This window comes from Mytilus californianus, unplaced genomic scaffold (genome assembly GCF_021869535.1).
Source record: "Mytilus californianus isolate M0D057914Y unplaced genomic scaffold, xbMytCali1.0.p SCAF_25, whole genome shotgun sequence".
NCBI lineage: Eukaryota > Metazoa > Mollusca > Bivalvia > Mytilida > Mytilidae > Mytilus > Mytilus californianus.
Window position 1 is genome coordinate 1,631,091 of NW_026262674.1, and position 15,519 is coordinate 1,646,609.

General features: G+C 33.0%; 1 protein-coding gene across 1 annotated transcript; it reads right to left on the reverse strand.

The window, feature by feature from the left end:
* Window positions 1-10,906: 10,906 nt before the first annotated feature.
* On the reverse strand, window positions 10,907-14,950 carry LOC127732501 (zinc finger protein 808-like). The gene has a single exon (XM_052241536.1). It carries the CDS (start codon window positions 14,683-14,685, stop codon window positions 12,727-12,729), a length of 1,959 nt encoding a protein of 652 aa, XP_052097496.1. The 5' UTR covers window positions 14,686-14,950; the 3' UTR covers window positions 10,907-12,726.
* Window positions 14,951-15,519: the final 569 nt, after the last annotated feature.

The following is a 15,519-nucleotide window of genomic DNA, read 5'->3' on the forward strand; positions in this document are numbered from 1 at the left end:
TTGTGATAGTACTTTTCTTTTATGCCCCTGCCGTAGCAGAGGGGGCATTTCGTTAAATTTACCATTATTCGTCTGTACGTCCGTTGGTTTCCGTTCTTTAATTTGAGATTACCTAAACCAAATGTTATGAAACTTATACACAATTCTTATTACCACAAAATACAGATCAAGTTTGAAATTTGATGACCTCAATTTAACCGTTCTAGAGTTATGCCTCTTTACAAATGGAAAAATGCTGAATTTTTTGTTTCCGTTCTCTAACTTAAGTTTGCCTCAACTAAATGTTATGAAACTTATACACAATGCTTATTTCCACAAAATACAGATCAAGTTTGAATTTTGGGCATGTTGGAGTGTCACTCTTTAATCTTATTGTTTTAGTCTTATGCCCCTTTACAAATGGAAAAATGCTGAATTTTTCGGTTCCGTTGTCTAACTTAAGTTAACCTCAACCAAATAATTATGAAATTATATACAATTGATATTACCACAAAACTCTTGGTATCATCACTTTGATGCTTATCGTTTTTCAGTTATGTCCCTTTATAACTTTATATGATTGACAAGCGGGGGCATCATATGTGTGCCATGGACACATTCCCCATTTTTTTAATTTTTTTTTTTGGCATTCATAATCCTTGATAACTTTAAACATGTTAAATGTAAACTGTAACGAACTTGTACTTATACTTCGAACTTATAACATATTAACTACAGCAGTTTAACAGTTAATGAACGACTGTAATATTTTTTCTTTCTATGAAGAAATAACCTAAAAAATGTGGTGCACACTGAATAAGAAAAGAAAAATATTACAATCTTTCCTTATAATTTAATTCTAAAAAGGCATAAATCATGTTACAACGTTGAAACGTCACGGTCAAAAACAAAATTATGTCTTTGTGCTGATACACTGAAATGCAGTCAAGTTTAGCGATTGATAATTCATTGACAACATTCTAGCGTATCACAAACAAACAACTTGTAACGTCTCACTTCATTGGCCGAAAGATTTAAATACAACAACAATTGTTGTGTGCACGTGAATTGACACAGGTGACCGACAATGGAATATACTACGTTACTACGAACGTAAAAAACAATGATTTTTGGTCGAAATAATTAAATAAGTATTTTGTGAATTTCAAATAGTGGGGTTGAAATATTATACTAATAATTTGTGTTAAGTAATATTCTTTATGCATGCAGCACTTGTACTTGTAATTGCGTGCGTATTAAAATGAAATACAAAATCATACATGTATGATAAACTTATAAACGAAATATTAAGAAATTAAGGATGACTACTGTAAAAGTATGTACACTTGAAAATGGAGTCACCTTTTATCAATACATTTAGTGAATAACCACACTTTTTAAAACTGATTGTTTTCTATGCAACTATTTAAATATTTACAATATATAATTTTCAACCGAGGATAGCAAAACAGTTAATTATAAATTAAGAAAGTATATCGCTAGAGTTTATAAAGTACATTTCCTTCCACTGTGCCATGGTTTGCCATCTCCATTTTTTCTCTAAACAAAGCATGGCTGGTTACATGTTCTGAATTTACTTAGAATTTCGGGATTTTTTTTTCAAAATCAAGTAAACTAAATCAGAAAAAAAATCACACTATCCTAAAACTTATGAAAGAATATGAATAATGAACATGACAGTTTATAACACAAACCCATTTACTATAAAAATCGAGCAATATCTTTAGTATGTAATTTGGTTATTTTTGTAGTTAAGTACGGTTTCATTTCAAGTACAACGTTAATTCATCAAGTCCATTGAATAAAAGACAAGGCAGGGTGAGCAACTTGACAAAAAAAGGCAGGATGACGATTTATGTAAAAAATCAGGATAAACGAATAAATATAGTCAGGACCTAACAGACTGAAAAATAGAAAGACAGGACAGAGATAACAACTAAAAAAAATGCAGGACAAAATGTTTCATCCAAGTCCTTCACCCCCAATCAAAATAAAATGGTAGCTCCCTTAATCCAGGACCAATTGAGAGGAGACAGTTGAATTAAATATTTCGACGTGACTGTTAAGATTAAAGTTTAAAATTTTACATGCACATGTATAAAAGCTAGAATTGCCATGCGATAATCAAGAACACAATCATGTTCGGGAATATGACGATGGAAGTTTTGAACGACCTTGACCGGCTACGTGAATACTGATCAGTCCATTCAGCTTTATAGTACGCGTGTTCTATTTTCGCAGGTGTGAGGTCGAAGGTTTGAATTGACCAATGAAAACGATCGTTCCTTAACGAGTTAATCTAATAAAGTTTGTTTGACTGATTATGTTGCACGACCTTTCGCTAAGCTTGACCGCAGTTCAGTGTAGAACCAATCAGAAGACGTGTTACAGTCAAAATATATAAATTATTTCGTCATTATTTGTAATGTTTTCTGATGACAATACAGTAAAGAGGTAAAGCTGAGCCTTGACCTTGCCAATTAGTTAAGTCTGGCATTTTTTGTGGCACTTTCGGTGTCAGGAACTTTTCCATGAATCTGTAGTTACAAGGGTAGAATTGCCCACTGGATCAGCAGCTGAAATATCAATTGAAATATTTAAATAAAATTCATAATTAATGGAAGTAGGGAATATATCAGAGAGACAACAACCCACCTAAAGGCTAACAATGTTCCAAACACCGCTGATTTCATTCTAAATACTATATTGCATAGGCTTTGAGATGAAGTCAGCGGTGTAAAAAAAATAATCAGATGCATTATTGCAAAGCCTGTTAATTTACTTCCATTTCAGAAACATTTTGAGTCACTTAATTTTGTTATGCCCCCGCCGTAGCGGTGAGGTCATTAAGTTTAACCCTTGTCCGTCTGTACGTACTACGAACGTACGTCCGTACGTCCCAAAATTGGTTTCCGTTCTCTAACTTGAGTTTGCCTCAACCAAATGTTATGAAACTTATACACAATGCTTATTACCACAAAACACAGATCAAGTTTGAATTTTGGTGGCGTCACTTTAACCGTTCTATAGTTATGCCCCTTTATAAATGGAAAAATTGCAAAATATTTAGTTTCCATTCTCTAACTTAAGTTTTCCTCAACCAAATGTTATGAAACTTATACACAATTCTTATTACCACATAACACTGATCAAGTTTGAATTTTGGTGGCGTCACTTAAACCGTTCTAGAGTTATGCCCCTTTATAAATGGAAAAATTGCAAAATATTTAGTTTCCGTTCTCTAACTTAAGTTTTCCTCAACCAAATGTTATGAAACTTATACACAATGCTTATTACCACAAAACACAGATCAAGTTTGAATTTTGGTGGCGTCACTTTAACCGTTCTAGAGTTATGCCCCTTTATAAATGGAAAAATTGCAAAATTTCTTCTAAATATCAAGTAATTTTTAAAATTGGAGTTATCTTCCTTTGTCTGACCATGATTATAGTTAAATCAACTACATGCTTTATACAATGCAATGTTTAATTTTGACTTCCACTGATAAAACACAGATCAACATGATCAAGTTGAATTTGGTTAGTGTCACTTTAACCATTATTGAGTTATCAATGCGTTTCAATGGGGGAAATAACTGGGTCCCCGTTCCTGTCAGAGGGCATATTTTGAACACTTCAATCTGCAATTGTAAGCTTATTTTTGGGGTTACATGGATGAAATTTGGCCAGAAACTTGAAAATTCAATAAGAAAAACAATGGTGTAATTATTTTTAAAATTTAAATTAAACTTTTTAAATTAAACTGAAATTTAAATTTATGAAATTTTTAAAAGTTTGTTTTTCAATTTAATGTTTCAGAAGGGGTCAAAGTAAGGTCATTTTGATGGTATTATGTATTCATACACTTGTAAGTTAAAATGGAGGGAATTTTCAAAAAATATCAGCAAAGAATATTAGAAAAGAGCCACCTGGCAAGAAATAACAAATGTCTTATATGGGATCAGGGGACAACAAAAGATTGAAAATATGGGCTTATTTCTTTCCAGTATCCTATTTCTGGGACCTGGAAAAAGAAAAAAGCCCATAGATTCAGTTTTATGGTTTTTAATTAGTTTTTGATAAGTTTTAAATATTAAATAAAACACGTTATGCCATTTTATGTGTCATAAAAGTTTGTGTGAGAATGCGGCTCACATTACTGAAGAGCCGCATCACATAAATAACGACAGAATATTTTGTAAACTCAGAAAATTTTGCCAGGGGCTCTCCAATTTTAAAGATTGGGGCCTGGATTTTTTTGGAAGATATATAAGGGGTAGGGCTATAGCTTATATTAACAATTTTAACTGAATGTACAACAATTTTAGACTCCTTTTTAAAGATTTTGGTGGTCCTTAAAAGGACCGTTATTTTTGTCTGTATCTTTTTCAGCAGTAGATGAATGCAGCTATATCTTCCTTTGATTTTGGAACTTTTGAAGAACAGCTTCTGGTAGGTATATTCTTCTTAGCAGGTATTACTCTACCATATGAATGATCGTCCTTTATGCTTTTACAAATGCAGCATCAAGTTTTGGATCAGGTTGCCCTTTTTTATATCTGTACATTTACTTCGATCCTTTTCTTCCACATGAACCTTAGTCTTCTATCCGGTGCGTTGTAAATTTTTCTTTTTCCTTTCTGGAGTATTTTGGTTTACTTTGTTCCGTTCACACTCCCTTTACATCTGGTCGAAGTGTTTTAATGAACCTATTGAGATTTTAAAACCAATACATTCTGCTTTTTGTCACAAGGAATAAGCTATACCATTATTCAAATTGTGAATTATTGCTGATGCCCTCCCTTCAAATTTCTAGAAAAGTTCACATTCTTTGGTAAAGAAACACTTAGTGCTCCCTTAACAGCTTCACCTTTTTGAGTATTATGATTAAATTTCATTTTCATAAATACTTCTTCGCTAAGTTTCATTTTTAAAAGTTCCTGCATTATTAACTTGTCTTTGTTATCCATATTCAGGTTGGTTAACTTGTTTGGACTCAAGTACATAGATCTCAGCCACCAACAGTTTGAGTGTCCACCACCACCACACACGTATGAACTAGTGGGACATTTAGAACAGTCACAAGTATAACAATGCACAGTAGCATTAAGCATTCAGGCAGATCCAGGATTTCCCTCGACATTTGTTAAACTGTAGGAGGTGCCGTCTTGACTGGTTTTAGCTACAAGTGAGAATTTCTATGCATCTAGCCTCTTCCATTGTATATTAAATGAACTTAGCTGACTGTTTGAAGACTAAGTCTCATGATTTATACCCTTGTTATGGGGTATGCTTCTTTGCATATGTAATTCTTATAAGATTTTTTTTTTAATTAAAAAATTAATTATAATTAATTTTTTTTCAGCAAAATTTTAACTAGATTTCTATACAAATAATGACTTTATCTATCATGTGCAATTTACAGAATGTAAATATCTTTTAAAATAAAAAAGTTTTGCTGATTTTAAGAATATTTTCTTCATGAATTTATGATTTTATCCGATCAATTTTCTGGTATTTGAGATGTCATAGATAAGGATCAATAACTCTTTAACTATTGGATCAAATCTATTGAAACTTTGCACAATATATAACTACTGAGATGTATATCTTTATTTTAAAAGTGCAGTTTTAAGTCTGGAAAAAAAATTAAAGTCTGACAGGAATAGGATCCCAGTTACGGCAACCAGTCCGGTACCCACGAATGCAGTTCTTAAAAAAAATATATAACTTTTATTTAAAATGGTGTAGTTTTATTATTACACAAGTTCTGTAACTGAATGTAGATTTATTTGAAAGGGTAGGCTTTCTAGCGTGAATTTCTGTAAAAATTTTGATTGATTTAAATGTAATCAGGCGTCGGTACATAGAGTAAATTGCCTAAATTCTAGCCTTTATTCTTCCCCGGAAGTAGATGGACCTACCCTGTTGTCAATCGAAACAAAATTTTGCAACGGAATGCCGGTCATGAGGCACTGAGATTGTACTTAGAAACTTCGAAACAAATGCCTAACATGAAACAGAAGTCCCAAGGTGGCTATCAAAATTATTTATTGGACAGCACTCCATTTATTTACTATGATTTTCAATGCGTTTCAATGGGGGAAATAACTGGGTCCCCGTTCCACCTATTAGTTTCAGTCGACATACACGCCATCTTGAATTAATTTCTTATTACATATAGATTCTGATTGGTTGCATTATGATGCGGCTGAGATACAGCAACAGCCATTGGCTTAAATGAGATAAAGAATTACAAACTTTTCACGTCTCAGGATAAGACATCAAATGCCGGAAAATTAACTATGTGTATTTCAGTTCCGATCAACTGTTATTAATTAATTCATGCTTGTTTTTATTATGCATATATTTTACAGATAAATTCAATATTAAAATATCAATTTATTAATACGTGTTTATTTGCTTATTTAATCTGCAATATGCACGATTTGCTTTGCTCAATAATGTTCCTATACAATATTTACAAAAATACATTATCTGTATTTTATAACTTCTGACAATCTAGGCACACTCTTAAAGTAAATCCATTTTATATCAATCAATATCTAAAAATACCACATTTCCAATATTAAATCAACAACCACATGCACACATATTACCTTAAATTAGGATAGAGCGAGGCAGTCCATAGCTTTTTAGAAAGCTCAAACTTGTGTTATGTTATCTTTGCTGTGACACACTGTTATAGTAGTCTCAGTTTAAAATCATTCTTATTGAAGACGTGATATATTTGCCTGAATTTATACTTGTTTATTTACACAATGCCTTCAAATACATATAAAGTTTATTTTTATTCAATTTGCCACAAAACGTTTTTAGTTTAGTTTGAATGAAAATAAAGAACAGAGAATAAAACACTGTTGAAGAGAAAATACATATCCGTGTTAAATTCGCCTCAGTTTGTTAATTCAATTTTGACATCTAACTTCTTAATCCGCAATCCACATTTACCCGACAACCTTTCTTGATGGAATACCCTCATGTACATGCATGTGACCATCAGAAACTGAGACAAATATGATATCTGTAAAATTCTGAAAAATGTCGTAAAAATATCGTAGAAAAATATCAAAATCACGTTTTATGGCGCTAAAAATATTTTCCAAACATTTTCCATAACAGGTCCAGGATATTTTTAAAACATCATTGAAACGTTACTGAATTTTGTCAACAATGTTTGTAAAAAGTTTAATAATAATAATACATTTAGGAATATGTTCAAAGGCTTTTGATGTGTTCTGATTTGACATACATTTCAGCCGACTATAAAGACTAACAAAAATATTCCTTTACAATATATTTGACAGGTCTCTGCAGATTAAAGGAAATGATGCTTTACACCTCTTTATAAAGTTCTCCTTTTGAATTGGTTTACATACCAGGCAAATGTAGATGTACCTTACACTTTATAACCCCTATAAAATTATTTGATTAATGATGCTTTGCTACCTAGACAAAGAAACACATTTGCGGATAAATTTACATCATAGAAAAATACATGACAAAGATTTCCATTTGCAGAGGTATACAAAAGCATAAGTTTGCAAAAGTTTTGAGATGGTCATAAATATATGCAAATTCTAAACTTTAAAATGGTTTGATTAGGTGTTAATATATTTTATAAACCGCGGTCTCTCATAACCGCCCATAGGAGAGTATAGCACAAGAAATGTTGATATTTACTACATGTAAAGACAAGATAAACTAAATGTAGCGGTTTGTAAATATATTTAAATGTCGGTCTCTGAATACATTTACATTACATTTGCATACCTCTTCAAATCCGGGATTCCGTGTAGTGGTTTGAAGGGTTGTATAATTCCGACAAATTGTGTGTCAAGGAAAATACAATTCAATTCAAATAAATCAAGGGTAAAATGTTTGGATTTACTTACAGTATATATTTGTATTGGGGTTGAATCAAGATAAGGAAAATTTATAATGACAGATGATATGCACCATGAAATTTTAGCAGCATGTGATTAAAATTGTGTACATCTAAAATTTTGTATTAATTTATTTATTCAATCTCATTAAAACAGAACATCGGATTTTAATGAGATTGTTTATTTATTGAAAACCGTATACTTCCGTCCCATTTTTCCTTCCTACATTACTTACGACAATACAGCATTTTAAGGTGAATTAAGGGTAAATTAATTGTTAAATCGATGTCTACCACTTTAGGTTATTCATGGTAAAAATACATCACAAAAAAACAGAGACAGAATCATCCAGCAATATATTATATAAAAACCGAATTAATCGATGTCAAAATTTCAGAAAACACTCTTTGGCGTCCCATTTTTGGTGTAACGTCGTGTTGTAGGAACATCGTACGCAACCTTATGGCTTTTTTTTAAACTCCCTGTTAGATAAAGCTAAAAAAAACAATAAATCTGTAGCTTGCCTAAATTATATCGTAAATAACTGCTAATAAAAATGTGCTCAATTCTTTTAATTCTCAAACACATAATTTGGCACTTTTAATTTATATGTTTTTCTCGTAAGCGACATTTCGTAACTAAGGAGCCGCCATGTTGACTTGCTGAAATCAGTAAATATGCGAATAATGCAAAAGAATAGAAAATAAAACAACACCTACCTCAAAAATGCATTTTAATGTAATATTACACGAATTTCGATGGTTCAAGTAACGGAAAAACCTTCAGCTTTAGCATTTTCATTTGTATGTTTTGAAATGACTTCAATGCGCCAAAAGCATAAATGGACTTTCGCGGAATTTTAATTTATTTTAATTTTGTATATCTTCAAGCTTTGGTGCATTAATTCTTTTTGTCATACATCCGAAAAAGAATAAAAGTTCTGTAGTCATTTTTTTAATTGCAATTTTCAAAACAATAAAATCGGCATAGCGTTTGCAAATAGGTTCCGTTGTTGGCATAATACGGGTTATGTTCTTCTCATATATTTTATGATGGTATGATACTAAATCCCTAATGGGAGGGATTGTACTTGATTTTCATATGATGAAGTTATAATCTTTCAATCAGTTTGATTGAGGTCTGGAGCTGGCATGTCAGTAACTGCTAGTAGTCCTTTGTTCATTTATGTATCATTGTCATTTTGCTTAGTTTCTTTTGTTACCTATTCTGACATCGGACTCGGACTTCTTTTAAACTGAGTTTTACTGTGCGTATAACTATGTGGTTTTTTTTTCTACATTGACTAGAGGTATAGGGGGAGGGTTGAGATCTCACAAAACATGTTTATCCCCGCCGCATTTATGCGCCTGTCCCAAGTCAGGAGCCTCTGGCCTTTGGTAGTCTTGTATGTTTTTTTAATTCTAGTTCATTTATATGTTTTGGAGTTAAGTGTGACGCCCATTTTCACTGAACCAGCACACAATTTTATTTAGGGGTTAGGTTAGGTATAGATATATCGAGAATTTTATCACGGTGTTATTTACAAAGCGAAAGAAGCACGTCATATTAGAATGGTGCATTGACAAAAAAGGCCCGCCATTATGAATCTGGCTTGGTTAAGGGGAAACAACTCCTGTAATTATTTTTGGTGCATTTTTCCGGGAAATTCACCTGAACGTTCGAAGACATATTTTGTGTGGGTTTGTTTTTGTTTTTTTTTTTGCTAAAAATGTACTGATATTTTGTCATGGATGGACACCCCGTATCCTTTGTATTTCTATAATACTTTTACACAAGGACAAAATTCCAAAGCTTGTCATGATCGCTCTGTGCTTCAGGCTTACAAGTGTAGAATGCGATAGATGGTTTTAGTACACAAAATCCCGTCTGAATTTCAGCTATAGTGTATATTTGAAAGAAATACAACCGAACATTAAGATGAAAATAAGTATATTTGTTCCAGATAAGAAACCGCACAACCCGTATCAATCTACATGTATTCGTTTCAGGACGAAAATTAGAAGAACAAGAATTATGAGAATAATTCATGGCCCCTACCAGTTAAAAATTCATTGTATTGGAATAAAATTCTAACTTGATCTATAACTTGTCATGGTGTGAACTATATATTACAAATATCAAGTCAATATCTTCAAGCATGACGAAAAAAGGTGTTGAAAACTGAATATCTAAGTCCAATGACTATAACCCTGCACAAAATCATCAGACCGGAACAAAATTCCAACTTGATCTGTAACTTGTCATTATAAAACCATATAACAATTATCTTCCGGAATGACAACAAAAAGTGCCGAAAGCTGAGTGAATTTTCTAATTCAAAGGACCATAACTCTGCACAAAAACATCAGCACCGGAAAAAAAATCGAACTTTATCTGTAACTTGTTATGATAACCTAATACACCAAATATCAAATCAATATCTTCTCAAGCATGAAGAAAAAAAGTGTGATAAACTGATTTACCGGACTGAAGGATGGACATGCAGACAGACAGATGGAATGCAAACCTAAAGCCCCCTTATTGACAGAGTCGTAACTAATAAATTTAATTTGTAAATATTTTGTATTGATGAAAGAATCATAACAGATATATATTTATATAGTAGAACCAAAAGTTGTACTGACTAACAGATGGTTTTAATGATAGATAGTTTATTTCTCATAAAAATGTAAAACCATGCAGTACAAAGGTTTCAGAAAAGATAAACACATGCATACAAAATACTGACTAACAGACCACACTTGGTATATACGTTGTTGCTCAGTCTTTAGTTTTTGTCTTCTGCATGTTTGTCTCCTGTTGTTTGTCTGGTTTTTCTTTATCCATGGCGTTGTCAGTTTATATTCGACCTATAAGTTTGAAAGTCCCTGTAGTATCTTTCGCCTCTCTTTTAAGAATTTGACACTGACCGATCAATGAATTTGACTCCACTTTTTATGTACCATTTTGATAAAAGAGCTTTTCACGTTTCAATGGTTTTAATGATAGATAGTTTATTTCTCATAAAACATATAGACCATGCAATACAAAGGTTTCGGAGAAGATAAACACATGCATACAAAATATAAAAACATAAATAAAAATAGTTAAATAAATACGTACATGTATTAATATGACTAGTACCACAAAATTCTTCAAACAATTTATCAAAGAAAACAACCCATCCAAAATGTTATTTATCACAATGTCTTTTAAAAATCTATAAAACGTATCTGTAATTATCTTCAAAATGTTTAATAATGAACAGTCTATTTCTAAATATATTCATATACTTTACAGTCCTACATATATAGCTTATAATCATTTCCACTAAGAAAACTCCTATATTATAATAGTGATAACGCATAACTATGGCATTGCTAACAGTGAGAGCCGTGGTGTAGTGGTTAGCGCATCGGACTTCTAACACAGAGGTTTCTGGTTCGATTACGGGGAGAACATTTCAGGGACTAAATTTTCGGCTCTTCCGTGACACCATTTGCGAGCATGGTCTTGATTAACGATGATAGTCCGTCGGAAGGGGACGATAAATGGCTGACCCGTGTGTTAAGAGAGCCATATCTCTTGCACGTAAAATACATCTTTGTAGATTTCGAAAAAGAGCAGGCTAATGCCGCTACAAGGCAGCACTCGCACCCGCAAAGTGGAAAAGGATTGATATATGTTGTAATAACTTGTTTCCAAATTCACTATGAATATGTTTAAATTAGTCCCACTGACGCTCAGAGCTAAATGAGTATTCCCTTATTTGTTAGCAATATTTTTCAAACGTATATCAAAAACGTAAGGCAATACAAATAGTTAATTTGTTTAGAGTTTCATCCTTTAAAAAATTAAACATTGCATTGTATAAAGCATTGATTGTAGTTGATTCAACTATAATCATGGATAAAGGAAGATAACTCTAATTTTAAAAATAAATTGATATTTAGAAGAAAATAAAAATTTTGCTATTTTTCAATTCATAAAGGGGCATAACTCTAGAACAATAAAAGTGATGCCACCAAAATTCAAACTTGATCTGTGTTTTACTAAAAATTTGCATTTTTTCCTTTTATAAAGGGCATAACTCGAGAATGGTTAAAGTGACTCCACCAAAGTTCAAACTTGATCTTTATTTTGTGGTAATAAGCATTGTGTATATGTTTCATAAAATTTGGTTGAGTCAAACTTAAGTTAGAGAACGGAAACTAAAAATTTTGCAATTTTTCCATTTATGAAGGGCCATTACTCAAAAACGCTTAAAGTGACGCTACCAAAATTCAAACTTGATCTGTATTTGGTGGTAATAAGCATTGTGTATAAGTTTCATAACATTTGGTTGAAGCAAACTTAAGTAAGAGAACGGAAAATAAAATTTTTGTAATTTTTCCATTTATATAAAGGAGCATAACTCTCGAACGGTTAAAGTGACGCTACCAAAATTCAAACTTGATCTGTATTTGGTGGTGATTAGCATTGTGTATAAGTTTCATAACATTTGGTTGAGGCAAACTTAAGTTAGAGAACGGAAACTAAAAATTTTGCAGTTTTTCCATTTATAAAGGGGCATAACTCTAGAACGGTTAGAGTGAAGCCACCAAAATTCAAGCTTGATCTGTGTTTTGTTGTAATTAGCATTGTGAATATGTTTCATAACATTTGGTTGAGGTAAACTCAAGTTAGAGAACGGAAACCAATTTTGGGACGTACGGACGTACGTACGTACAGACGGACAAGGGTAAAACTTATTGCCCCCTCCGCTACGGCGGAGGCATAAAAATAGGTGGAGTGTCAGCTATAGGAATTCCTTATTTCGCTTACTTTGATTTAAGTAATTTGGCCTTTTCTGCATTATGTTTTGTCACATGTGTAGTATAAGAAATTGAAAGGCTAAATGTTAGACCACATATCTCGCACAAATATGGTCTCTCACCAGAATGTGTTCTCATGTGCACTTTTAAGTTTGATATCCGAATAAAATCTTTATCACACATATCACATTTATAGGGTCTTCCACCACGTTCATCATGTCTAAAATGCCTTTGTTTGTGTCTTTGCACGTCTTTTTTACAAGTAAAACCTCTACCACAAATATCACATGCAAACGGTTTATCGCCAGTATGTATTCTCATGTGAGTTGGTAAGTATTCCTTCCTACTGAAAGCCTGATCACACACCCCACATTGATAAGGTTTATCACCAGAATGTGTTCTCATGTGTCTGTTTAACTCTGAACTTTGACTAAATTCCTTTTCACATACATCACATTTACAAACTTTACTCGGTTTTTCACCCGTATGTGCTCTCCTGTGTCTCCGCATGTGATGGGACTGACTAAATGTCTTATCACATATATCACATGTGAATGGTTCAGCACCAGTATGTGTATTCATATGTCTCCGTAAGTGATGATGCCGACTATACTTATTATCACATATATCACATTGATATGGTTTAGCACCAGTATGTGTCCTCATGTGCATATCTAGGTGTTCCTTCCTACCGAAATCTACGTTACACACTCCACATTTGTAAGGTTTGTAGCCTTTCTGTTTTATAATACGAGTCTTTAAGACCCGAGTCTGACGACATTCTTTATTACATGACTTACACGCCTTTCCTTGGCACTGTTTACCACATGTTCTAGTTTTGCACTCATTACCACAAACATTACCATGACATTCTTTACCACAAACATTACCATGACATTCTTTACCACAATCATTACCCTGGTACTCTTTATCACATTCACTACCAACATCAACCTTCTCTTTAGTCTGATATGCCTCGTCCATCAGTTGGTCTGAACTGGTCTGATCAAGAGGAATGAATGTTATTTTATCTTTCTTTTCAGTATCAGAAACCATATTTGTTTCTGTCTTGTCCTGTCCACCCTGGAACATCTCTAGATTGTCTGAAGGTTGTTCAGGGGAGATTTCAGTAACAGAAACCATATGTGTTTCTGTCTTGTCCTGTCCGTCGTGTAACATCTCTAAAATGTCTGTAGGTTGGTCAGGGGAGATAACTGTTAAAATCTCTTTATTTTCCGTATCTGAAAATCCATCTGTTCCTGTCCTCTCCTGTCCACCATGACCATTGTGTAACATGTGATGAGACTGGCTAAATGCCTTATTACTTATATCACATGTGAATGGTTCAGCACCAGTATGTGTATTCATATGTCTCCGTAAGTGATGATGCCGGCTATACTTATTATCACATATATCACATTGATATGGATTAACACCAGTATGTGTCCTCATGTGCATTTCTAGGTGTTCCTTCCTACCGAAATCTACTTTACACACTCCACATTTGTAAGGTTTGTAGCCTTTTTGTTTTATAATACGAGTCTTTAAGACCCGAGTCTGACGACATTCTTTATTACATGACTTACACGCCTTTCCTTGGCACTGTTTACCACATATTCTTGTTTTGCACTCATTACCACAAACATTACTATGACATTCTTTACCAGAAACATGACCATGACATTCTTTACCACAATCATTACCCTGGTACTCTTTATCACATCCATTACCAACATCAACCTTCTCTTTAGTCTGATATGCCTCGTCCATCAGTTGGTCTGAACTGGTCTGATCAAGAGGAATGAATGTTAGTTTATCTTTCTTTTCAGTATCAGAAACCATATTTGTTTCTGTCTTGTCCTGTCCGCCCTGGAACATCTCTTGATTGTCTGAAGGTTGTTCAGGGGAGATTTCAGTAACAGAAACCATATGTGTTTCTGTCTTGTCCTGTCCGCCGTGTAACATCTCTAAATTGTCTGTAAGTTGTTCAGGATCTGTCTTGTCCTGTCCGCAGTAAGAAATCTCTGAAATGTCTGTAGGTTGGTCAGGGGAGATAACTGTTAAAATCTCTTTATTTTCCGTATAACATCTCTAAATTGTCTAGTCTGATTAGAATAACAGAGATTGTAGTAATGCCTGCTATATTTCTATGATCATGATGATTAAACCTTTTATTAATGCTATGCTGTTTATAATGCACCTTCTTGTCCACTCTTTAAAACGTAATTCGGCCAGATGATCTAAAAATGATAAAATTTAACTATTACTCAGTGAATATAGTAACATTGAGCTACATATTAATAAGAATTAATGTTTTATCAACAATGTGAACTCTTATAATTATATAAGGGAGAAGGGGGTTATGTTTTTATCCTAAAATGTATCCTGAACCCTAAATTTAGAAAATAACAAGAGCCTGTAAGAGTCACAGCATACCGGAATTTCCAGCAGAGGTAGAACCCTGAACAATTGAGCTAGTATAGACACACCATTTAAGCTTAAAACAGCTCTGAATTTGGTGTGCGGTGGACTGGTGGTTGAATATTTGACACAGCATAGGTTTGTGACACAACATGAATGTGGTTAAAGAACTGACAAAATTGCAATTGGACATTTATCTATTATGGTCCAATATCCAAAATCTAAGTCTACTGTTAGAATTAGTATACAAGAGAATACCTTCAATAGCCAGGAGTTATACTTTTATATGAATTTGAGTAATTTCCCTTTGAACGGAAATAGTGAAAATAAGTTTTGTTATATTCATTTGAGTTATTTCACTTTGAACACTTACAGTAA

What these genes read in the sequence shown, in the direction of transcription:
- LOC127732501 (XM_052241536.1), bottom strand. Translation starts at nt 14,685, where the DNA reads ATGTTACACGGCGGACAGGACAAGACAGAAACACATATGGTTTCTGTT.